Source organism: Aspergillus homomorphus (assembly GCF_003184865.1).
Source record: "Aspergillus homomorphus CBS 101889 unplaced genomic scaffold BO97scaffold_4, whole genome shotgun sequence".
Taxonomy (NCBI): domain Eukaryota; kingdom Fungi; phylum Ascomycota; class Eurotiomycetes; order Eurotiales; family Aspergillaceae; genus Aspergillus; species Aspergillus homomorphus.
Genome location: NW_020291890.1, coordinates 1,031,288 through 1,054,805, shown reverse-complemented (window position 1 = coordinate 1,054,805; position 23,518 = coordinate 1,031,288). Strand labels below are relative to the sequence as shown.

Here is a 23,518-nt window from a genome sequence, read left to right as displayed (position 1 = left end):
AAAAGAAAAGAGAGCCAGAATATGGCATGCCTCTTATCATGAATCTTGTTATCTGCTTTTCCAAGCGTGTCACTTCATCTTCATCATTATCATCATTATCATCATGGCGTTTTTGACAGAAAATGGATACCCCATACCTTACTTAGCTTTCGCTTGCTTGTTGTTCCCACTCAAACTCCTTTTTCTCTGTCTCTCTTTCTGTCTCTCGTTTTTTTTGCGTGGGAGTAGGCGGCTGTTCTGTCTTCTCTCCATTGTATACACCCTGCCTGCCGTCTTTGTCGTGCTTATATACACCACCCTGTTCGATGGCTTAGGTATCAGTGGCTGTATGGCAAGGCCTGATTGAGGCCATACGATAAGGTCCAGTACATACGTACATACATATATACATACAAACGAAGAAAGTGTTTATGCATAGATATGGACTAGGCACAGAGTATGTACATCTAGTCTCTTTCAATATACCTACCTACTGGGTTTCCCTTTTGGATCCCGTACATGCTCGCCTTCAAGATCGTAATCGTAGAATAGTGGGTACGGTACGCACGGCGGGCCGCCCAGCAACGAACGTAGGATATAGGAGATGTGAGATTGGCGGGTCCCACGACCTGTAAAAAAGGTGACAACGGCATTTTGACATACTATGCAGAGCGATAAGCAGTTCAAACATGTGAATCGACATTAGCGTTCGATTCGATAAGAGAAGTCGAATAAGGTAAGTAATTTATACTGTACAGACGGGGTGGTATCTCGGTAGATAATGGGTAGTAAATAATTAAGAAAAAAATAAGTCATCCAGTGTGCCCTCATGCAATGTAGAAGCTTCCTTTTCTTTCCTTGCAATCGCTCCCAGTTCGGACGGGACATGTTTTATGGCACCGTACGTAGACTGTGCGGTTTGGGCGGTTGGTATTCCACCATCGTAAATGGGAAAGGAGGCACTAGCCAACACCGGTCATAGTGCTCATGCCTTTGTGGTGGTTGGTGAATGTGGGGTGCAAGTTAGGGCTGCATTGTCCTCCTGGAATGGGTTGAAGATTAGGATAGGTTGAGTGGCTTGTAGCTCTTCAATGTCACTCTCTCTTTTATCGTCTGGATGAACACCGAACAGGTGCTGAAGAGCCCTTCGAAGTCCATCATCCTTGTCGGAAACCGACCGATCACCCCTGCAACTCGTACATCTGCGTCCCCTCCGGGACAGGCTGCTTCTTCGCTGGGGCAGGCAACTCGTACAGTGGCGAACCTGCCACTTCGCTCGTCTCTTGCGCTGGGGCCACGACCCTCTGCTTCTTCTTGCTGCGCCGACGGAGGAGAAAGAATGCGAGGGCCCCGAGTATGGCGGCCGCACCGACGCCGACGCCCACACCCACACCAATGCCGACACTATTCGAGCTGGAGCTGCTGCTGTGGGAGGAAGCGGGTGATGTGGTAACGGACGAGCCGTCGGTCGCGGTGCTGGTGGTAAGTGTTGAGCCAGTGGAGGTGGTCGACGAGGTGGTGGTGGTGGTGGTCGCGGCGCCCTTTTCGCGAACGTAGAAGTAATCACTCCAGCTGATCCAGCCATATAGATCGATCCCATAGGTTCCTAGTTTGGCAGTTGCGTTGAACAATCCGATCTGGTATTGTGGGTTGGTAGTGTTGAACCCGCTGGGGATGGCCCAGGTGTATTGTTCTAGGGTGCAGTTGGCGGTGTCATTGACGATAAGTTGGTAAAGAGAGCTGGTGGTGGTGAACTTGGCTCCAACTGGTTATAGATCCAGACGAAGTCAGCCCGATGTCCTGCTGCGCAGGCAAGCAAACACGAATCTTGAGACAATTCAAGCACGAACCAGTAATCTCATCAATGAGCGTCCCTCCCCGGCGGCCCAAGGAGATGTTAAGTGGAGTGTCTCCATTGTCGATCGCACCCCATCGGAGCTGGAGGACGTCCCCCGGGTTCACCTCCTTATTCTTGAGGCCGTAGAATGTCCCTGGGACGCAGTCTGTGTACCCCTGGGTCGACATGTTGATGGACAAGGCAGGGTTGGCTCACTGTGAGCCTTTCCGCCGGATGGTCAGGAATCGGACGGCACTAGAGAGCATGGCCTGGGGACATGGTATAAACGGCAGGAGCAGACTTCTCTACTTAGGGCAGCAGACCCATCAGCAAGACCTGCCCGTCAATAGCGGTTTCATAATATAGGGCCGTATCCGGGGCGGGACAGGCTTCGACTACGGTCACTAGCTCGCATGGCGAGTTGTGGCATTGCCCTGGACCGCAAATCAGCGTCTAGTCTGCTTCCCCAGTTGACGATCCTTCAATTAAGTCGAGAATCCTTCTCGCTCGGCGAAAACATCTATTGGAGTGGCAATTGGGTGATCGGACTGCGTGATGAGCGGAGAAAGAGTGTGAGCATCAGTCAACAGCAGGAGTACGTGCGCAGAGTTGATCGAGATTGTTTCAGCCTGAAGAGGCTCGTGTGCAGAAGGGAGAGTAAAAGTAAGTATCGATAGGCCATAGTTAGATCGTGGGTACTCAGCAGTCAACCAACAATACAATACAATTCCTCAGCTCAGGGAGGCTCCGCCCTCGGGGGTTTGTTTTGCTGGCTCGGCGGGTGGGACCATCCATGGAGTTGGGGCCAAAAGAGTAAGAAAGGACTGAGGACGAGATCCCGCCGCGTCTCCGAGGTGTAATTTCACTGACTACTTACTCCAGCTAGAGCCAAATCTCTCCATACTAACCGTCGCTTCCCACCAATCGTCGATTAGCCCGCCAAGCAGGATGTGCGCCTTGGGCTGTTATATGGACAGACTCCGGTCGCAAACCGCAGGCACTCCCTCCCCTCTTTGCGAACGAGAGCCACGCTGTCCACGCCATTACACCCTCTTCGATCGACCTGCCGACCGACCGATTCGATGAGTATACTATGACCTCGAACGATCCCGTCTAAAATGCCCGCGTCTCGAATGCAGCTGCGGCGGCAGAACACTTTCATTGCTCTGGGGCTTGTGGCCCTCTGCGTCTGGTTCTTTGCCTCACAACGATCGCAAAGCGGCGAAACAACTCACAGCCATGAACAATTCTGGAGAGACTTCCATCCGCTCCTCGTGGACTCGGCGCCGAATTGTCAGCCTCCAGTACGACTGGGAAATGCTGAATCCGCTGGATTCGATCCCAAGAGCACCGAGCCGCTACCTGACCTGTTGAGGATGCCGGCCGACGATATTGCGCAGATGAAACAAGCACACACAGCCTTCGTCAATACGATCGAGCGGGCCCCTCCTGAACTCAGTTACCAATCCCGCACGCGCGGACTGGTCTCGACAGCCGGTGGTCCGTATCTGCCAACCCTGGTAATATCGCTGCGCATGCTGCGGCACACGGGCTCAACTCTGCCGATGGAGGTATTCCTCGCCGACTGGGAGGAGTATGATGGGTACATCTGCCAGGTGATCCTCCCCTCGCTGAATGCGCAGTGCGTGGTTCTGTCTGAGATTCTGGAGGCGGTGCCCGACAGCACGAACAAGATTGAGAAGTATCAGTATAAAATCTTCGCTATGCTGTTCTCGTCCTTTGAGGAGATTCTCTTCCTTGACGCAGATGCCTTTGCCCTGCAAAAACCGGAAGATCTGTTCCAAGCCGACCCGTTCAAGTCCAAGGGTTTGATCACCTGGCCCGATTTCTGGCGCCCGACCACGTCTCCCATGTACTATAAGATCTCGTCGCCGAAAGACAGCCCAACACAGCCGGCCAACCCGACCGGCCTTCGTCAGTCGACAGAGTCGGGGGAAGTGCTTATCTCCAAGCGCACTCACCTTCGAACGCTTCTTCTAGCCGCATACTATAACTTCTATGGCCCCAGCCACTATTACCCGCTTCTCTCGCAGGGCGCAGCCGGCGAAGGGGACAAGGAGACCTTTCTTGCCGCCGCCAGTGCCCTCGGTGAGTCCTTCTACCAAGTTAGCGAACCGATCCGTGCAGTCGGGCGCCGGACACCCAACGGTTTCGCTGGCTCAACCATGGTGCAGTACAGTCCGATCGAGGACTACGCCCTGACCAAGAAGGGCGTCTGGAGAGTCAAGGGGGCGGGCGCGCCCACCCCCAATCCATTCTTTGTGCACGTCAACTACCCCAAGTTCAACCCCGCCACGATCTTCGCGGAAAATGGCGTGACGAGCCCGGTGATCGATGAGAAAGGGCAGTACACGCTGGCGTGGACAGCCTCCGAAGAAGTCGTGGCTTCGTTCGGGCACAATCTTCAGCAGAGATTCTGGGAAGAGATCCGTTGGACGGCCTGCGTGCTGGAGGGAAAGATTCTGAGTTGGAAGGGGAAGACAGGGATCTGCCAGCAGACTCGGGACTATTGGAACAGCATTTTCGGGAATTCTGCTGGTAAGATGATGAATCAGTCATGAATGAAAGATAAAAAATACAAGCTGGAATGAATGTTCAGTGGGTACGTACGCCCTTGTGCTGGTTGCAGGGTGACGATGTGTAGTTAGCGTTCCATTTGTTGCTAGGAAGTAGTGCTCGATCGACTTCGGATCATTCTATCCTGCGCGCGACATGAACGTAGTTTGAGAAATGACTTTAGACGGACAAGGCAGTTCTTCGTTCATCTTCTTCATTGAGCATTCCGAAATCATGGTCAAGGGCGCTCGTACGCACTGGCATAGAAGGAGAGGAGGAGTAATTCCAGTGCGCATTCGCATGTACTGTCAGGCGGGCCCGATTCGATGTCGTTTCTGATTAGATTCCAAGTTACGCCTCTCGGTCATCTAGCATTGAGTCTGACTTGAAATTGTTGAGCTTGGATTCTGCTTGTCTGAATCTTCTCAAAAGCCAGAGATGAAAGATATAAGTCGCTTGAATCTATTTCTGGGGTGTCAACCTTCGAAGATACAGTATTCAAGCCACTAGTTGGTGACTATGTGCTGAGACCGAAACATGGAACGCTTCCGATTTGGTGTCTATGTGAGTTTTGGGTATATGTTTCAACACTCAACAAGATATGCAAGATGGGTTGCAAGATAGATCCACGATGTGGCGGGTTGTGGCGATCAGGCAATAATGTTATTTGATTGCATCCCTTGTTGGTTTTGGACCGAGTTTGCATCGGCCTGTTTTCTACCGGATTAGTACTGGACACTGCACTAGGATTGCAGCGTTCCTTCTCTATTTGGCGATGGTTCTGATTGATGATCCATTAATATTCTAGTCTTATGCACTTTAAAGTGTATCTGTACAGTACATAAAGGAGCTCCCCGACTTGCCACAACAGGGCTTCCACTACTTGTTCTCTAGAAAGGGGCCCATATGGAGACAAGCAAGTCCGAAGCAGAAGGTCATGCACAGTACTATGTACAGAACATACTCTAGCACCTCTAGTCGTCCGGCCCTGATGGAGGCGAAGTCCTAAGCGAAAGCTTCTCACCGGCGTTAGTTCGCTAGCTTAATGTCACTAGAGTCAAATCCACCCTATCCTCGTAAGCGAGGAATATATAAAAGTAGCAATTATGTCTCAAATGCATGCATGCATCGGTAAGCGGAACATATGAACATCTCGCTCTCTGTGCTGTGTGGGTTGGCTATAAATATTTTTTTTTTGGATGGGGAATCCCCGACGATCACCGAGAACAAGTACCAAGTCGGCTCGGGACTATTGATTGTGGTGCGTACTGTGTTCGTGACTATTTCTATTTTATACTTCGTGTCTTTTCTTGTCCTGCAGCATGGCACTAGAGTTAGCACACACGAGAAGGAGACCACTAGGCCTGCATGCTAGCTGTTACAGTAGGAAGAGTGGGTTGGAAGATTCATTTACCCCTCCGGATGCTTCAGAGGTCTGCTGCCAAGACAAGAGACATGCCCCGTGCGCGATTCGAAGAGGAAGTCGACGAGATTGGTACAAGGACTCAAGATACGTGACTTGCTGGCCATGCGGATGCACATCAGTCCAGACACTTGATCCAGATGCGGTAGTTTGTTGATAGCATGGGGGTAAGGAAGACCACATGCTCCGTGCGCTAGACCCCAGGCTCTGCAGGAAGGGAGTTTGGGCTTAGTGAGGGAGAGAGGGATGGATTGGATAGGAGAGAAAGAACAATTCGGTGATGAAACTCGAACCTCAACGGACCGGTAACTGCCAGATGATGGCGTGCAGGCACTATTGGACACTAAACGGGGCAGACTTCAGTCGGCCATCGCGGAAGAGCCAATCTCCCACGGAGTACGCCGAACTACGGACTTGGTAGCAGAATTAAATGGAAGCATAGCTTGCAATCCGAGACCATACAGAGTGTATGCTTGACGGTGGAGCAGGGACGGGTCAAGGCACGACGGCATGAATCATGAGAGGATATGAACCGTGGTGTGTCCCTGGAAAAACGGTCGTGATTGTGGTTCCATGTGCATGCCACCTCCAGGACGGTTACCCCTAATCGACAACAACCCGAGCGTGCGTCAGGAAAGAGAATACTCCGGTGGCGGCCAGACTGGTCAGTGCCTAATAATGCCTATCCCTGCTGGTTTAGGCTGCTTACTAGGATGCAGTCAGTATCTTCGTTAGCGTCGGCGACAGGCAACTTGGAAGTTCTCGACCTCCCCTGCGGATGAATGATCCATGGATGACTTGCCCTGACGGGTAAGGTGCGGGTGTGCCTGGCACTCTCCGGTGGCTGAGTTGGCCTGCGCCAATGGGATTAATCCACAGAATCAGTGCACGGATCATCTGTACACCCTGTCCCATTCACTGCAGCATCCATCCTCAGGAAGTTTCTCCCTTTCCCCTCCTCCCCCCCTCCTTCTCCCGTCTTGACTGGAAGTGGTTTAGTTCAAGTAATACAACTGGCAAATCTCAGGTAAGGTACGGAAGTCTTTCTTTCCTTAGTAATCTGCACGCGCAGGTCGGAGAAGAGCTGTGTACCTGCATCTGCATCTGCATCTGCAAGACCACCATCAGCAGGGGGACATGGGACAGAGACCGACGGAGGATGTAAGGCCTCCTGACGATCAAACGTGTAGGAAAAAGATTGTTTCCCCATATTATCACTACTCAGTATGATCATGCTTAGTCGTAGCCTGTTTTCGATCGCAACTCATGTTCGTGACTAGTCGCCCTGATTTAATTGAATTTAATATATCTTTTTCATGATCGGGTGTCCGGAACGGGGATGGAATCCAGATAGAAGACTAGGCGGCCGCACTAACAACCGATGGAAACCGTCTCAGACCCAAGTCAGCGAGCGGGCAGCCAGCAGCACGAGTACCGAGAACTGGAGCTAACTTACCGTGGATGACGCTTCTCCACCTCAAGCTAGCGCTGTCAGGCGTGAAGGCCCAATCAACCACAGTCAGGGTGGGCGCGAAAAAAGTTGCCGCCGGCACGGGCGGAGACCGGGCAGTCCAGGACAGGTCGCCGAGCTGGGCCGCGTAAAGGACAACTTGAAGTCCTTGAAGTGTCTATCCGGAGGTACGAATAGGTCATGACATTGGCATACTGGAAGAGTAAAGTCTCTAAAGCTCAACTGTGGACAGGAGTTGAACGACAGCGAATTGAATCTACCTTGTTCGTCAGCTGTAACTGTATGTTAGTCAAAGGTTACTCCGTTCCGAGGATGGACTAAGGATCCATTATCCATTTTCTCCGTTCTCTCCTGATCCAGACATTCACCGCCCACGGTTCTGGTGGTCGAGCTGGCAGCGGCAGTCCGTATCGTAGGTATTTGTGACGCTGTGGCTGGGATGGAAAGGATTGAAGGCAGTCCAGGAACCATGTCCATGCACTGTTCAGAATTTCGGCAACCCAAACAAACCCAAACAATGGCCAGTGGTTAGGCATCTAGAGGCTAGAGCCTTCTTCACCCCGGCCGGCAGATCGCATCTGTGATTACTTTTTTTTCTTGGCCTCGTCACTGTTTCTTGTTTTCCCTCATCGCGCCCTGGATGCTCCATCTCGCGAAGAACGCCCTTGATTCGGCGAAGTCGCGACAGTACTCCACTACCTGAAACCCTTCGAGGGAGCTTGTCGACGTCGGGCGCTTCTGCGATTTCCGCCCGCTCTCTGGAACGGTCCAGCTCACGTTGCTGCTTCGGATCCAGAGGGGACTCTACGTCAGTAGTGGACTCGTCCGGGACTCCGGACCATGTTCGTTCGGCGGGAGGGCGCTCGCTCGGTGCAGCTGCTCCCACAAGCAGGGACCTCGCGAAGTTGGGGAGCAGGGCACCACCTATTTATGGTGGTCGATGTTCAGTAGGTAGTCAATCTTCTACCGTTCAGACCAACCGATCCGGTGAACAGGATGGCTGAACCAATGGGATCGTCTTCCAGCCGACGCCTTGCTCGACCGCAGCAGGCGGTGATGCGTATACTAACCAGCCGTACCAGCAGATGCCTGGTGGTGGATGGGGGGTTGAATGTTCCGAGTGAGTCCTTACTTAGCCTCACAGCATCTGATACGAGGGATTATGAGTATACACCGAGGCAGCGCCGGTTGTCATTGGAGGAGAACGAGGACTACACCGACTAAACAACGACCGGACAGCCAGTTGCAGATGGCGCAAAGATGCAACTGGATGCAGGGGCTAAAACAAGGCGGTGGACGGTGGTTCTGTAACATTCCGGTCTTGCTTCAGGAAACGCCATGTGAAGGTCTGTAACGTCTCCATTGTTTTACCGGCCGGCGGAACAAAGCGACGGGAGGAAGCTGGGGACACAGATCGAGACAGAAACAAACAACATCAAAATACGAACAATATCAAGCTTGCAGCGAGGGAAGGATAAATAAGAGCGGCTTAAACCAGTATGTCTAAAGCAGGCATATGCTCTCATCGAGAGATTGAATCCGAACCATCGATTCCCTGAATGATTTCCCCAGTTTTCCCAATTATTCTGCCCTTTCCCTCTTTGTCTCCTAGTATATTTACTATTTCATTACCACCTTGACCATTCACGCCTCGGACGTGGCTCGCCAAAGATACTGTTTTTCCCGTAGAGCCGAGAGAAAGGAAGGATTAGATAATTCAACAGAGCAAGGGAAACAAAACAACAGAAAGGGAGGAAAAACAACTTAAAAAAAAACAAAAAAAAAAGGAAAGCTGGAAAAAGAAAAGAAAAATCGAAGAAAAAGAAAAGAAACAGGCAGGGAAAAAAAAAGGCCAGCCCCACGGCGACAGTCAGGAAGTTCAGGAACAGCCGGTGCCAAAACAGCCCAGCGCCAACTACTGACTCGCTAACCGTTTCGGGAACTTCCCCATCCCAGCCTGGAGCCAGCCTGGAGTGCCAGCATCTCCTGACTGATTGACGGACTGCTCACTCACTCACTTACTCCTCTTGCTCCTCCACCCGTTTGTCCTCCTCCTCTCCTCTCTCTCCTCTCTCTTCTTCTTCCTTTCTCCTCTTACCGGCCATCCTCATTCCCTTCCTTTCCCTTTCTTCCCCCTCCCCCCCATTCACTCTTTTCTTGTTTTTACTTCAATTCCATTCGTTCACTTACCACCCATCCGCTCGCTTCAGTCGATCGTTTCACTCTTTCACGATCACTCGATCAACTCTCCTTGTCTTCGCTTACCTCACGCCGAGATCCCCCAAACCAGTTTGCATAACATCGCATCTCGATTTTAACGCCAATTGAGACCTGATCACAGAACTATCTACGTCGGTCTCTGGTTCACGAAGACTTCGATTCTTTCCGCCCTTGAAGCTGCCTAGGTCAGCTGTTTATATTCATCCCGTCTTTTTGACTATATCATCCCCAATCGACGCTTCCGCGACGCGCGCTTTTCTCCGCCTCAGCTTTGTGTCTTCGAGATCACCCCGTGTCTCACAGCCAAAGCGCTTCCATTCGTTTAAATCTATCACGATTTCTCTCGCGCTTGACGCTGCTTCAGAGAAACCGATATCCTATCCATCCCATTTGACTGTCGACCGGATCGTCACCAAAATTCGTCCCTTCCCTACACACTTCGGAACATCCGATTCCACCCTGGTCGTATCTCCTTTTATATCACACTACCTTTCAACTTCAATCAATCTCTGCAAACATGTCTTCGACAGACACTCCTGACCCTTCCACCACCCCATGCTCTGCTACCGCAGCAGCAGCCACGACAATTTCGTCTCCTTCGGAAACCTCCACCCCGTCTCCCGCCATGTCCAACGCTACCACCACCACCGCTTCCTCCGCGCGTCGTCCCCAAAGGAAGAGCACTTTGACACAACAGCAAAAGAATAACAAACGCCAGCGCGCGACTCAGGATCAATTGGTTACGCTCGAAGTTGAATTCAACAAGAACCCTACCCCCACTGCCGCCACTCGTGAGAGAATTGCTCAGGACATCAACATGACGGAGCGATCCGTTCAGATCTGGTTCCAAAACAGGTTTGTGATTTCTCCGTGCACAGCTCCAGTGACCATACTGACTGCGCCGGTACAGACGCGCCAAGATCAAGATGCTTGCGAAGAAGAGTATCGAGACCGGTGAAGGGTGCGATTCCATTCCGGAATCAATGCGCCAATACCTAGCGATGCAATTCGATCCGAGCAAGCCTGGCGCAAGAGACCCCTTTGGCCGGACGGGGGGATATGGAGCCAATGGAGTTTACCCGCAAGAGCCGACTCCTTCTGGCAAAGTTGGTATGTTATTGCGTGCTGAGTCGGTTTAAAATCATCTACTGACTGGCATAGTTATCCACCACTTCACGTGCCGTTCCTTGACTATCGGCAGCTGGCGCCGCATTGGGCAAAATGCGATGGACCTTGTTGTCTTCTATTCACCTGAAAAGGCATGCATGACTTATTATATCAACAATGATTCTGCCGGATACAAGATCGAATACCCCTTTGCCTACATCAAGAACATCACTTTGGAGTCTGGTGATCAGACACCCGGGCCAAACGGCGCCCCCTCGCGGCCCAGCGGTCTCGTCGTGGAATTGAACCGACCTCCCTTGTTCTACATGGATTCGTCCAACTCTGGTGGCTTTTACCAATGCGGTGACTTCACGGAAGATCAGCAAGCAAGCCAAATTCTGGTTCATCATCTTGGGGGCCATCCCAAGGTTCTCAGCGTTCAGCTCGCCAAACTGGTGTCCCTGGAGTCATTCCAGAATCGCCTCGCCTATAACAACTTCGCTATGAACCCGCCCATGTCACCCCCTTTCATTCAGCGTCCTGCGTCGCAACCGAATCAATTCGCGCAAGCGTATCTGAATGTGTTCCCTGAAACCCCGACCCATCTGAGCGTTCAGGCAGCCCGTGGTCACAAGCGGCAACGGAGCCGTTCAGTTCCGGTAGCTGTCGACTTCTCTGCAATGCAGGCGCCGCTCGCACAATACAACTTCTCCCAGACCCCTGCACACTTCGGCCAAACAGACACAGGGATCTTCGCTCCTATTCCGCAATCGACCCACCCGCTAGCTCTCAATCTGCGGATCGATACATCTGCTGCCTACGGGTTCGATCCACGCACTCACCCCATGTCGGCTACGACAACCGCCTCGCCGTCCGAGTTCGCTAGCCCAGGGCTTTTCAGCACGGGTGCAGGTGGTGATTCGACCCCGGTTGCTACCAACATGGGAACACCATTCAGCCTGCCATTTGTCACACCCACCGTCGACTCGACAGTGACACATCAAACGGCCTCCTACCCTAGTGTCGGCCATGCTGACCCTATGATTGCCAATCATTCGCCACCACTGTCGAACATCTCCCACACATCGCAAGACATGTACGGCTTGGGTCATGAGCACCAAACCAGTTATTCGGATGAGGGCATGGGCATGAATGGAATGTACACCAAGCACAACATGACATTTGGGGTTCCTCAATCCATGGGGATCGAGAGCAGCGCTTTTGATCTGCCCATGCAGTCGATGTCGGGACACACCTCCCCTGGTGTTCATGGTGAATTCCAGAGTCTGACTCTGGAGAATGTGGATCCCAACACAATGGCACCCGGCTCCTGAGTCGGCTGTATCGTTTGGACAGAGTTGGAACCTAGATCTCGGCCTTGACCCTGTGCCGTCTGAAAGATTGGCATTCAGATTGATGGGTACGGCTTGAACCGACCGGGACAGTGCGACGTGCACCTGGGTACCACAATTGCTTCCTCTAGCAGGGCCAACGAATGGCTTTTCAACCTTCTACCTGAGACCTGTTGTCGAATCATTTCGATGGAAAGGATTCATATTTCTTGACAATTTTTCCTCAGCGTGTCTTTTTTTTGTATTATTATTCTTCTTTGGGCTGGCCCTGAGCGTTGCACGGCGCCTTTTCTTTCCTTCTTAAACAAGCGCACCTGGCTGGGCTTTCTCTTTGATGCTTCTTTACTGCCCCTGACCATTTTCTTTTCCTTTTTTTTTTTCTCCTTCTCATACTTGGTCAGGGGTGTTTAACGTGGTTATGCCAGAAAGTCAGACTAAGATGGCGACAATTGGTTTATCTTCTATTTGTTTCTTGGGTTGGCGGGTTAGGACTTGTTTGCATATTCCTTTTGTGATGGTTATTTGGAGCCTTGAGTGAGGTTATCTTGTCAGATATTGTTTTACTATCTTGTCCGATGCGAGGCTGAGATAATCTTCGCGGGGATGTTTAGAGTTCGCCTGATATGAAGACTGCTTCAGGGTCGCCTGACCATGATTAAATATGTTCCGCGTAGGCACAGTCACTTGTCACGATAATTTCAATAATGCTATCATGCATGGTATCATATTTATACACGTAGTAAACCTCACGCTCATATATAGACAGATCCTCCATCTCCCGCTCCACACCTTCTACACCACCACCACCACCATCCAGCAGTAACGATTCATCGACCATAACCCCGAGGCACAGGAGCCCTCAGCCCACGATTCACGCGCAAATACCTCTCCACCCAAATCTCCATGCGCTCCAGCACATTCCTCCTGCCGCCATCCTCCCCCTCCCCCTCCCGCCGCCCACGAGAATTAATCCCATCACGACACCAAACACTCCAAGCCCCCATCTCCCGCGCCATCAACACATCCGTCCCCAACCGATCGCCCACAACGGCGATCTCATCCGCGCGCTCGACCACCCCACGCTCCCGGAACCAATCCAGCACCTCCCGTCCGCAGAACGGCTTTTTCGCGACCCCGGCCGGCAGCCGGTACACGGGGATCTGGAGATCGGCCAGCTGCGCCTCGAGGCTCTGGACCTCGTCGTCGTAGCGCGCGTCGCTGCCGGCGCGGTTCGAGACGATTAGGATTGCGTTGGGGTGCGTGAAGGGGGAGGTGGGTGAGGTGCGTAGCGCGGTTAGTTTGCTGAGGATCTCCGGCGGAAAGGTTGTTGTGCGGGCTGGGCAGAGGGTGTTGTCTTTGTCTAGGATTAGGGCGCGGATTTGCGGGGGTTTCTCTGAGGGGGCTTTTGGTGAGGATTGTGAGGTTGACGGTGGTGGTGAGGAGAGGGCTGCTTCGGTGATAGCTTCGCCGAGTTGTTCTGGGAGGTGGGTTATTGTTGGGATTGTTAGGTGCGGGAGGAAATGAGAGGGGTTTTTGAGGAGCGTCGTCACTGCCAGGTTGAAGGCGCGCAGGTTCGTGTTGGGTGGGTTCATTTTGGTGTTTTTCTTTTTGTGTTTCTTTTTGGCGGGGGAGAGGGATGGGAGGGAGGTGAGCTGGTGCTGGAGGTGCTTTTTGAGGTTGTGAGCTGTGCGGTGCGGTGACGAGAGTGTAGTTATTGATTTTTGGATTGGAAGGATATGTCGTAGTTGGTTGGCTGAGGTTTGAGGTAGAGATTAGTTATTATGTTGCGGTGCCATTTGCGATTCACTGTGTTATTGTATGTACAGAAGGAGATGCGATGCGCAAATTGATGGATGCGCGGATAAAATACTAAGTACTCTCTCTCTCTCTCTCTCTCTCTCTCTTGGCCCAGCCCGCAGAGCCGCAAAACTCTCCGCCGCCGAAGTGATCGGTTGCTCTCCCAGTCAACTCATCGCCCGGTCTTGTCCTTTGCATCCCCCACTCCTCAATTGTCGCAGGACGATCCTCAACCCATCCCTATCTTCTATCTTGCCTCTGCGTTCAGAGTCAATCGCTCAATACTCTTCTCTTTTTATCCCCTCTTCCCCTCCGACCAGACTTCACAATGGGCAAGTTGACCAGCACGATCGGTATTCCGATCAAGCTCCTGAACGAGGCGCAGGTGGGTGGTTTTCTCTGCAACAGCTTCCATGCATCAATCCAGGACATGCTCGAGCTAATACAACCCAGGGCCACGTTGTCACGCTCGAAATCACGTCCGGTGTCGTGTACCGCGGAAAACTTCTGGAGGGTGCGTCGTCTCCGATCATTCGAATCCCTCTCGCATTCCTCCATCTCTCCATCGTCCTCCCAGACAAGACATAGACAAGGTCGCTGACTCTGTTCCAACAGCCGAAGATAACATGAACGTGCAACTGAAGGATATCACGGTTACCGCCCGCGACGGTCGCGTGTCACACTTGGATCAGGTCTACATCCGGGGAAGCCATGTCAAGTTCTTCATTGTTCCGGACATGCTGAGGTTGGTTCTTCTCTTCGGTTCGCATAAGCTTGACGCATCGAAGCTAAACTATTTTTCTAGAAACGCCCCCATGTTCCGCTCACGAGGCCAGCGCGGCCGCGGTGTCGGCTTGGCCCGTGGTAAGGCTACTGTGCAGAGAGCTCGGGGCCAGCGACGAGGCTGAATGGAGAGGTCTGTTGAGGGTGGATAATCATTAAACTTGGTCGGCGTTTGTCTTTTCTGTTATGGCTGTGCAACCTTGGATCTGGGTCGGTTGAGGGATTCCATCGAATCGAATTGAATATATTCCACGAAAAAATCGAATGACGACTGGCCCGTGTTCTGGAGAGAATGGATACCAGGTTCTCTTATGTGGATTTTGTCGTATGCGTTGTGTAGGTGGGATGGACTTGCGGGATGATGGGAGCAATAGCGACGCTTCGGTTGGATAAGAGCTACGTACGTAGGTGGACTGAGGATGGTACCATGTATACTGTGTACAGGCTAGACATGCAAACCCTCGTAAACATGAATATTTCAGTCCATGAAATACCAAACCGAAATGTCAAAGAGAATACGAAGGTAGGCGACCAGCTCCCGAGCTCTGCTTAAACCTTCTCTTCTCTCCTCCGGGCTCTCCCCCGCACCCGCACCGACAACTTTCAGCATCACCAACTTTTTTCCCTCTCTTCAATCCTTCTATAGCTCCACCGAGTATTCGCTCAATAACAACCACCACCTCGACGTGTAACATGGACCTCGACAAGCCCTCCACCAACAACTCACGGATAATCCGCAACCCGCGGCGTCTCCTCATCCTCTCACCCAGCTCGCATTCCACGACCATCATCCCCCCTCTCCTCCACACCCTCACCGGCGCAGCCGTCACCGAGCCACCCTCTACATCCGTATCGACCCCTACAGCTACACCAGCCTATACACACGAAACAGCTCTATCCTCAACGACGACTCTAGTCGCCTCCTCCGCCTCCTCAATCGCAACCGCAACCGCAACCGCAAGCCCTCCCCCAGCTACCCCCACCTCGCCGAATACGACTACAACAACCAGCTTCGCGGGCTACACGACACATCCTCCCCTCCCCATCCAAAACCGCTACTACACGGCCGAAATCCCCATCTGGGTCGACGAGATCCCCCTCTCAGCACCATCCCAACCACAGCCCGCACCCGCACCCGCACCTTCAACCACGACCTCAACATCCACCCCCACCCCAACACAATGGCAATCCGAATTCTCCAGCCCAGAAGCCCAAGTCGTCCGCGACGCGATCGGTGCAGTGCTCATCTGCGCACGCAACCCAACCGAGCACCATCCACCCCCTACAGCAGACATGGCCAGCCCAATGCCACCAAGCACAGCAACTCATACACCCGAAGAATCAGTATTCCGCGCAGCAGAGGACCACCCCGACGTGGTATCGCTGAAAGAATTCATCCGGGCGATTGGGGAGGTGCGGGGGTTGATTGAGGAGGAGAGGGGCGGGATGGGCGTGGCGGAGGTGCCTGGGGTGTTGGTTTTGGTGGACTCGGCGCCGTCTTCTTCTTCTTCCTCTTCCAGTGGTGGTGCAGCCACGAAGGGTACGGGTAGGGCTGGGGGACTCGATCTGGATGATGATGGTCCGCTTGATGGCGGGGAGATTGACGAGCCGTTCTCTGTTGGGTGGTGGGAGGATCAATTGTGTGAGATGGGGTTGATGGGGTGGGAGGTTGTGCGGTGGTGTCCTAGGGATTCGCAGGATGATCAGGGAAGGAATCGCTATGGAGGTTTGTCTTTCCTTCCTTCTTTTCTGTCTTTCTTGTCGGTCTTGTGCGGCTTGGGAGGGAGGATGACTGGGCTAACTACTTTCTCCGGGTAGAGTTGCAGGGTATGCGGCGCGTGAAGGAGGTGCTGGAGACGCATGATTGGAGTGCCGCGGAGGAAGATGCCGAGGATAAAGGGAGTATGGATATGGGGTTGGGCGACGAGGACGATCTGGAGAGACGGCTGTTGGGGCTGGATGACGCAGAGGACGGCGGCTTCGACTTCGAGGTGAACGAGCTCGAGCGCGAGATGGTCGGCCTGCGTATGGCTATCGAGCGCGGCAGCGACGATTACTTCGTCGAGGAGGCCGAGGCGGACGAGGAGCTGCGCGTTGATGCCGTGGAGGCCTTGCTGCTGCGCATGCGCGCTATCAAAGGTAGGTATTCTCTGCGACGGGCATCCTCTCATTCATTCCTGGCTAACCGCTGAACTGACTACCAGATATGAGCGACGGGTTACCCGAAACGGAACGCAAGCGGTTCGCGGCCAAAGCCGTCCGCGACATCATGAGGGAGTTATAGTTATAGTTGTAGTTATATGCTCTCGTCCTTTCTACCTATACATATGATATCTGTAACACACACCTAGAACCTGATTCGCAGTGAACAACTGGTTCTAAGGCGTCCCGGGGGAGAACCCCCGGACCCCCCTTTTCTTTCAGCTGCCTGATCACCTCAATCCTGTACACTGGCTCGTAAGCGTCCCGGGGGAGAACCCCCGGACCCCCCTTCCTTTCAGCTTCCTGGTCACCTCAATCCAAACCTGTACACTGGCTCTAAAGAGTCCCCAGTATACCCACTGACTACCAGCACAGCCCAGATACCTAGTCCTTCTTCATCGCCTTGCGCCTCTGCGCAATCATATGCGTGTAGAGAATATACGACCCTAGCGCAATCAGCCGCCCCACCCCTCACCCAAAAGAAACAGAATCAACATACCAGGCACATAAATCCCCAGCACAAGAACAAGGAACCACCAATAAAGCGCACTCAGCTGCGCCGCGGGCCCCAGCGCCTTAACCACCATAACACACTCACTGCTGATCCCCAGCGGATAAAGCACATAGAACGTATTATACCTGCACGCAAGCCGTCAGCCACCCAACCCAAAACACATAACCCGAAGGGAAGAAATATAAGTACCTCAACCAAGCCCAGAAACCGGGCACCCCGACCCCAGAAACCTGCAGCACAAAGAACCCATACCGAATGCACTCGGTAACGCCCCAAGCAGCAAGACACCCCAGGAACGCATAATCGCCCGTCTGCGCAGACCCCACACCCTCGTTCCCGACAATCTCCCCCTGGAACGGATACATGATCCCCCATACCAGCAGGATCCGGCTGGCGACTTGCATCGCTGTCGTGGTGACGGGCGCGCGGACGAGCCCCGCTAGACTGTGCAGGATCTCGAGGAGCGCCAGCGATTGCGTCGCCTGGAGCAGGGGGTAGACTTTGTGGAAGATTGTCGGGGGTGCAGTGCCCGCCCCGAGCAGGGTGAGGCCGTGGACCGCGCAGGTGGCCCAGAGGGTGAAGTTCAGGGCGTTGTAGAGGGTTAAATAGGGTTTTGTTAGCGGGTTGTTGGTGGTTGGCTTAGCCCGTTTTACCGGGGGTTTGGTGGTCGTGGTGGTGGGCATTTTTGGAGTGTGTATGGGTGCAAGTTGGTTCTAAATGGGGTTCTGGGGAGGAAAAGTTAGTAAATGCGAGAGAGAGAGGCAGCAGAAGGTCTGGTATCCCGGGGGGGGGGGGGGGGGGGGGAGGAGGTTACTGACAGTAGTAGCAAGAGGAACAAGAGGTCGAGTCAAGCTTCGCGTTGAGAATTGGACGGCCGAGGAATCAGGGAGCCCCGTGGTGAAGGGTCCTGGCCGGGGTAAATTTAAATACGCGGGTTGAGGTTGGACAAGGAAATTATCTACCTAGGATGGCACCTGGTAGCGATCTCAGTTGTTGGGAACTTCAGCGGCTGGGCCAGCGTTAGGCCGAGGCTGGGTTAGGTAATCAATCACCCCCGGATTTTCTTTTCCATACAACTAAAACCTGACCTCTCAATGAAGTTCTCTGCAAAATCGACTGTACACGCAATAAGCTTATTGTTTGTACATTGTTGGTACTATGCTCTACAATTTTACATCTAATCTGACACAATGGCACATCAATTGCATTTCTTTTATAAATTGGACATGAATAAATACTGAGCATGCTTGCACGCTTTCGTCGGGAGACAGGCTGGTGCCTTCGCGCTCGGCCTTTTGATCATAACATATCATAATAACAAACTCTTCCTATAACAAACACTCAAAATATACTCGCTAATCAAGGACAACCGATGCAGCACGCCGCGTCGCGACCGGAGACCTAGCCTCCAGCATCACTCCGCAACAGTTGCACCCGTCATCCGCTGCTAAACAGTTCGTGACCGTACAATATCATGACATTCGTGATCCTCATCATCGCTATTGCAAATATTGTGCGACAAAAGGTATACCACTGAGAAGGAAAGGGTGGATAAAAGCAAGCGCAAATGCTTCAGGCTGCTAGAACCGGCAGAGTCGGGCCTCGTTCTCCCCGCACGGGGAGAAACACAAACAAACAAAAAGGGAAAAGCATCATGATGACAACGGCGAAACAATACGAACGAACAGAGCGATGCGATCGCTAATTGCTGTGCTGTGAGTTTCATAATCATCAATGCCGGCATATATCATCGTTTCGTGTCGTGTCTTCCGTCATTTTCAGAGCCGTAACACGTCATCTAATTCGCACGAATCACAAGTCTGGAAAGAAATTTGTTGGATAAGCAGTCGAAGTCGTTGCGGTTGAACTTGGTGCTGCCGGACCGGCCCCGGAGGTAGCTCTCTGTTTGGGACGTTAGCAGGCAATCCTGACGGCGGCGCGCAAGAAGAACATACCAAACTGAGTCACATGCTGCCGGACCTCAGTCATCGTGGTGCAGACATCCGGGTTGGAGTGCAGCAAGTGGTGGTGTTTCGTGGTCTCCCAATCCGTAAAGGCGGGAAGCTTCTGTGAGATTGCCTGGAACAGACCAACGATGACGCCGACGGGGGTGGTCTCCATATCGTTGCAGAACTTCTCCACAGCAGCGGGTTCCTGGTTTATGTCAGTTGCTATTTTCAAGAAAGACGCTCCAAACTACTACTCACCGGAGTACGGTAGTGGCAGTCAAACTGCATCTCCTCCCAGACCGCGAGAAGGATCGAGGCCAGAATGAAAATGGTGGGCCAGTTCTTCAACTTGTCGCCGCTGTAGACACTGGAGTAGAGGCTAGACAGCTCCTCCAAAACATCCTTTTGCAGCTCGCGCCACATGTTCGCCATGGCGCACTTGATCTGAAAGTTGATCATGACCGGGGCCATCGTCTTGCCCTTGAACCTCGACGCTGATGAGTCGATCTTTCCAGGCATGCCTTGCTCCTCACCCAAACCTTCCACTAAGGTTACATGGAGCGTCAGGTTGTAGGCGATAATGAGCTTCAAGGCCTTGCGGATGACGGGCAGCTTCGTGCGATAATAGTAGCGGAAAGCAGTCTTCAGCATCTGGGTCAAGAAAGGCGTGCCCTCAAAATAGTCATCAACAAACTTCTCAAAAGTGCCGTTGCCGTCGATGTGGCGATCCAGATACTCGGAAAGCATAGCATGGGAGATACCCTCCATTCCCGCAGACAGCTTGGCAGTTTCCACCTCGAACTCAGTGGGCTCCCGGTGCATGGTCTCAACCCAGTCCACGCTGAAGCATTGCTCGTCCCGCACGTACACCTCACGAGCGTTGATCGGAAGGATTTGGCCGTATCCGTGCGTGATGTAGAGTGTCGTCTCGTGTTCCGAGAAACCCTTGATGTTTCCAACCGAGAATCCAAGAGAAACGTGGCGTTCGTAGTCCGCTTTCCAGTCCTTCATGAAGTAGCCAATCTCCTTGATATCAATGCGGGTGCAAGGAACCTGCCACAAGCGAGCATGCGACGGTTGACAACCGGCACACGGTTCACCTTTGTCGCACTATTGGAGGCGTTAGCAGGCACAAAGCCAAGACTACCCGTTTTCGCGGTGAGCTCTTACCGTCTTCTTAAGGAACTTGCACCGCAGGCAAGCTCTCAGTTTCCGTATCTCGCTGGCCTGCTTTCGCTGGTCAGGCTTGAGCGGACCTTTGCGCTTGCCAATCCGCTTCTCGGTGGTCTCCGGCTTCCCGTTCTGCGTCTGCTTCCGAACCTTGGTCTCAGCTGTCTTCGCAGCGATTGGACTCTTGCGCGAAGGCTTTCTGCTCGGCGGCGAAGCAGAAGATGACTGCGAGGCGGCAGACCGAGGCGAAGTCGGCTTCTTGGCCGGCACTGGAACGGGTCGTACAATAGCCACAGGGCTCACGGCCGTTGGAGAGACTGAGCCGTGCGAAGCGTGGTCGTAGGATACACGCCGGGTCAGGCTGTTGTTGAACGCCGCGTCGAAGTTGGTATCGGAACCAGGCGAGTTGATCGGATTGGTGATCTCCACAAAACTGCCGTACGACGTCGAGTAGGACGACTCCGACAGACTCCTGTCGTGCAGAGTCTGCGTGGGATTGATGAAGAACTGATCGGGATAGGTGAACTCATGAGGGCGGCGGGTCTCAATGGTATTCCAACCGTTGTCGCTGCTTGAACTGGTGAGAGACCGGACCTCCAGATAAGTGTCGGTCGGTGAACTGCTCTCGATCAGGTTGTGCGGCGCAGCATAAGAGGTCATATCCGGGAGGCCGTGGGGCCCCGTGAACCCCATGAGGTCCGTCTGGAAGTCCTGATAAGGAAAGGGCACCATCTCCACTGGGGCAGACAGAGACAGGTAGGGACCATCGAGCAGGCTCGTGCTCATATGGTCATGGGTTGGGGGCATCAGATCCACGGGCGAAGAGTGGAGAGGCATGCCATAGCTGGCGGTAGCGTACTGAGGGGCGGACGACGCTTCCTCTTGAGTGTACTGAAGGTGGGGTTGCAAGTGCTGCCCGTGGAATTGCCAGTCGACGATCAAGTTAGGGTCATGAACTACCGTCTGATCGAAGGCGTGACCGCTGGTTTGCAAGGACGAGATATCTCGCGATCCATCTGGTCGTTGGGAGGGCTGGTGATCCACTGCCACGGGCCATGTCTGCGCCTGGAGATAGTTCCTCGAGTCGTAGTCTAGGCCAATGAAGCCGTCACTGGATAAATCGACATTGGACATGGTGACGGACTGGAAACTATTTACCGAAATAGAGAGGGGAGTAAAGGAAAGGCGGGCATCAAACAGAATTCGTTAAGAGGGTTTGGTTATAAAGCAAAGGAGAGGGTTAAGAGAATAAGGAAAAAAAGGAAAAAAACCAAGGAAAAAGGCAACGTGAGGAAAGAGAAACGAGGTGAGGTGACAGGGAAATCAAGCGATAGACGACTAGGAAGGGAGAGGGGGGTGGGTGGTGGCAGACAGGAGATGAGGATGAATGGATGAATACTGGAGATAGTTAGATAAGAGACACACAGAAGAAACACACACACACACACACACACAAACAGTTGTGGGTGGTACAAAAAACAAATAAGAAGAAAAAGAAGAAGCAAAAGTAGAAGCAGAAGCAGAAGCAGAAGAAGAAGTGGATGATGAGATGGACGGAACAAAAGCTGGGCGTGAGGGAAGCCTGAGGAAGAGAAAGCCCAGAACAGAATCCGGGGGATGCAAAAGACAACGACAAGTGAGCAGACAAAAGAAAATGAAGGCGGGTGGGCGGATAGCATGAGGCCATGGCTTTAGAGAATTACTCATAGTGGTATAGGGTGAAAATTCACTACAGACTTTACAGACTAGGGACATCCGAAGTGGGGATTTTGGGGGATGCGGTGGTGGTTGAAGACAGTCGAAGAAGCAGCGGTGAGGCGGGAGTTGCGTCGGCCGGAGATACGCTAGGGAGTCCTGGGAAGGAGACTTCATCCCCAACCCGGTTTAGTCGGTGTAATTACCACGGCCCCGTCTGGCTTGCTCCGACATCCACGTCTACTTTTCTCTTTTTGCCTTCTTTTCTTACTTACTTTCTTTCTTTCTTTCTTTTGGTCTAACTTTTTTTCTCTCTATTTTCCGTGCTTTTCTTTTCTTTTCTTTTCTGTCTGAATTGGAAGTGGAATGGAAAATGTCAGTCAGAAGATGATGACAATATCAACTTCACTTCTCATCGCAATTGGTGTGCTCCCGCCGGCTACTAGAACCACGATTAGACTCTATACAGTTGACTAGACACTGCACGTACTTCGTTCATTATTACTTACAGTAGTCTAGTCTTGTACTATAACTTGGAAGAACTACCTAGTCTAGTTGGGTCCCTATCTGGAGCTTACTTACCTCTGCTGGACCCTCTCGATCAACCCAAGCAAGAAAAGATTGAAAATTCTATTTGATCCAGTTCGGCACGACCGTAGATTCGCCCGATTGACGAGTCTCATGATTATTGTCGCCAATGACTACTGAATGAATGAACGAGAGTTCAAAGGCAGAAGAAGACATGAAAGAGAACAGGAACGCTAACCGAATCGACGATGGAAGGCGGTACTAGTCGAATACAGGCCATGCACCGGCTGCATCGTATCCCGTTGGCGCAACCACTTCCGACGAAAATCACAGTTACTTGCCTTGCCCACCTGACAATGGGTTACCGACAGGGTAGCACCGACTGAACTTACCCTTCTTTTCCTTGGAACTGGGGATGGAATGACGGCCATCAATGATGTTTGACAGTTCCGTCGAGGTCTGTACTGTACCTACTAGGTACTGTACTTCCTAAGCACTACTTCCTAACTTCCAAGTTCTTTACTCTGGAGGCTCAAAACTGACCACGGTACGAAACGGAATTCTCCGTTGGCGAGACACGGGAGCAACATTCGGGACAGGAAGATCAGTGGAAACCGGCCAGATCGGTTGGGAGGGGCCCTCGAATTCTATTGACTACTAAGGCAACACGATTATTGGTATGATGGAGCTCCGATCTGCCTGGTCGTGGCAATATTAAGATGGGCCGTTGTTCGGAATTGGCCCCGCAGCCACTGACCTAGTTACTACAGGGCACAGGCGCTTTCCGCTGGTGCTCAACTCAGCCCACTGGACACCACCATGGATGTATTCTCCACGATGTTTCATTCCATGGTAGGTGGCACTCTGGGAAGGGAAGCAAGAAAAGAACTACGATCACAGCGAGGAAATTAAAC

At 52.6% G+C, this 23,518-nt stretch overlaps 9 protein-coding genes across 9 annotated transcripts; 4 read left to right on the top strand and 5 right to left on the bottom strand.

Moving 5' to 3' along the window:
• Nucleotides 1-1,013: 1,013 nt before the first annotated feature.
• BO97DRAFT_182797 (uncharacterized protein) lies at nucleotides 1,014-2,304 on the bottom strand. The gene is made up of 2 exons (XM_025690396.1): nucleotides 1,830-2,304; nucleotides 1,014-1,744 (listed from the first exon to the last, which is right to left on the bottom strand). Exons 1-2 carry the CDS (start codon nucleotides 2,002-2,004, stop codon nucleotides 1,161-1,163), a joined length of 759 nt encoding a protein of 252 aa, XP_025555247.1. The 5' UTR covers nucleotides 2,005-2,304; the 3' UTR covers nucleotides 1,014-1,160.
• A 375-nt stretch (nucleotides 2,305-2,679) lies between these two features.
• BO97DRAFT_403248 (alpha-mannosyltransferase) lies at nucleotides 2,680-4,443 on the top strand. The gene has a single exon (XM_025694693.1). The coding sequence runs from the start codon at nucleotides 2,950-2,952 to the stop codon at nucleotides 4,396-4,398; it is 1,449 nt and encodes a 482-aa protein (XP_025555246.1). The 5' UTR covers nucleotides 2,680-2,949; the 3' UTR covers nucleotides 4,399-4,443.
• Nucleotides 4,444-9,820: 5,377 nt separating this feature from the next.
• On the top strand, nucleotides 9,821-12,057 carry BO97DRAFT_182394 (homeobox domain-containing protein). The gene is made up of 3 exons (XM_025690395.1): nucleotides 9,821-10,362; nucleotides 10,418-10,617; nucleotides 10,669-12,057. The coding sequence occupies exons 1-3, from the start codon at nucleotides 10,025-10,027 to the stop codon at nucleotides 11,946-11,948; spliced, it is 1,818 nt and encodes a 605-aa protein (XP_025555245.1). The 5' UTR covers nucleotides 9,821-10,024; the 3' UTR covers nucleotides 11,949-12,057.
• Nucleotides 12,058-12,793: 736 nt separating this feature from the next.
• BO97DRAFT_475634 (phosphatidylglycerophosphatase) lies at nucleotides 12,794-13,815 on the bottom strand (the record flags this gene model as incomplete). The annotated part of the gene is made up of 1 exon (XM_025700425.1): nucleotides 12,794-13,815. Exon 1 carries the CDS (start codon nucleotides 13,556-13,558, stop codon nucleotides 12,794-12,796), a length of 765 nt encoding a protein of 254 aa, XP_025555244.1. The 5' UTR covers nucleotides 13,559-13,815.
• Nucleotides 13,816-13,929: 114 nt separating this feature from the next.
• Nucleotides 13,930-14,835, top strand: BO97DRAFT_384090 (putative small nuclear ribonucleoprotein SmD3). Its single transcript, XM_025693405.1, has 4 exons — nucleotides 13,930-14,148; nucleotides 14,217-14,277; nucleotides 14,379-14,508; nucleotides 14,569-14,835. The coding sequence occupies exons 1-4, from the start codon at nucleotides 14,092-14,094 to the stop codon at nucleotides 14,669-14,671; spliced, it is 351 nt and encodes a 116-aa protein (XP_025555243.1). The 5' UTR covers nucleotides 13,930-14,091; the 3' UTR covers nucleotides 14,672-14,835.
• A 327-nt stretch (nucleotides 14,836-15,162) lies between these two features.
• Nucleotides 15,163-16,830, top strand: BO97DRAFT_384087 (adaptin-binding domain-containing protein; the record flags this gene model as incomplete). Its single annotated transcript, XM_025693404.1, has 3 exons — nucleotides 15,163-16,272; nucleotides 16,365-16,685; nucleotides 16,751-16,830. Exons 1-3 carry the CDS (start codon nucleotides 15,240-15,242, stop codon nucleotides 16,828-16,830), a joined length of 1,434 nt encoding a protein of 477 aa, XP_025555242.1. The 5' UTR covers nucleotides 15,163-15,239.
• Nucleotides 16,831-16,895: 65 nt separating this feature from the next.
• Nucleotides 16,896-18,231, bottom strand: BO97DRAFT_362491 (protein tyrosine phosphatase-like domain-containing protein). The gene is made up of 4 exons (XM_025692465.1): nucleotides 18,081-18,231; nucleotides 17,452-17,987; nucleotides 17,248-17,387; nucleotides 16,896-17,194 (listed from the first exon to the last, which is right to left on the bottom strand). Exons 2-4 carry the CDS (start codon nucleotides 17,943-17,945, stop codon nucleotides 17,133-17,135), a joined length of 696 nt encoding a protein of 231 aa, XP_025555241.1. The 5' UTR covers nucleotides 17,946-17,987; nucleotides 18,081-18,231; the 3' UTR covers nucleotides 16,896-17,132.
• Nucleotides 18,232-18,783: 552 nt separating this feature from the next.
• On the bottom strand, nucleotides 18,784-21,617 carry BO97DRAFT_182345 (Zn(II)2Cys6 transcription factor domain-containing protein). The gene is made up of 4 exons (XM_025690394.1): nucleotides 20,382-21,617; nucleotides 19,470-20,321; nucleotides 19,218-19,416; nucleotides 18,784-19,164 (listed from the first exon to the last, which is right to left on the bottom strand). Exons 1-4 carry the CDS (start codon nucleotides 21,513-21,515, stop codon nucleotides 19,061-19,063), a joined length of 2,289 nt encoding a protein of 762 aa, XP_025555240.1. The 5' UTR covers nucleotides 21,516-21,617; the 3' UTR covers nucleotides 18,784-19,060.
• On the bottom strand, nucleotides 21,618-22,130 carry BO97DRAFT_182344 (uncharacterized protein). Its single transcript, XM_025690393.1, has one exon. The coding sequence runs from the start codon at nucleotides 22,086-22,088 to the stop codon at nucleotides 21,720-21,722; it is 369 nt and encodes a 122-aa protein (XP_025555239.1). The 5' UTR covers nucleotides 22,089-22,130; the 3' UTR covers nucleotides 21,618-21,719.
• Nucleotides 22,131-23,518: the final 1,388 nt, after the last annotated feature.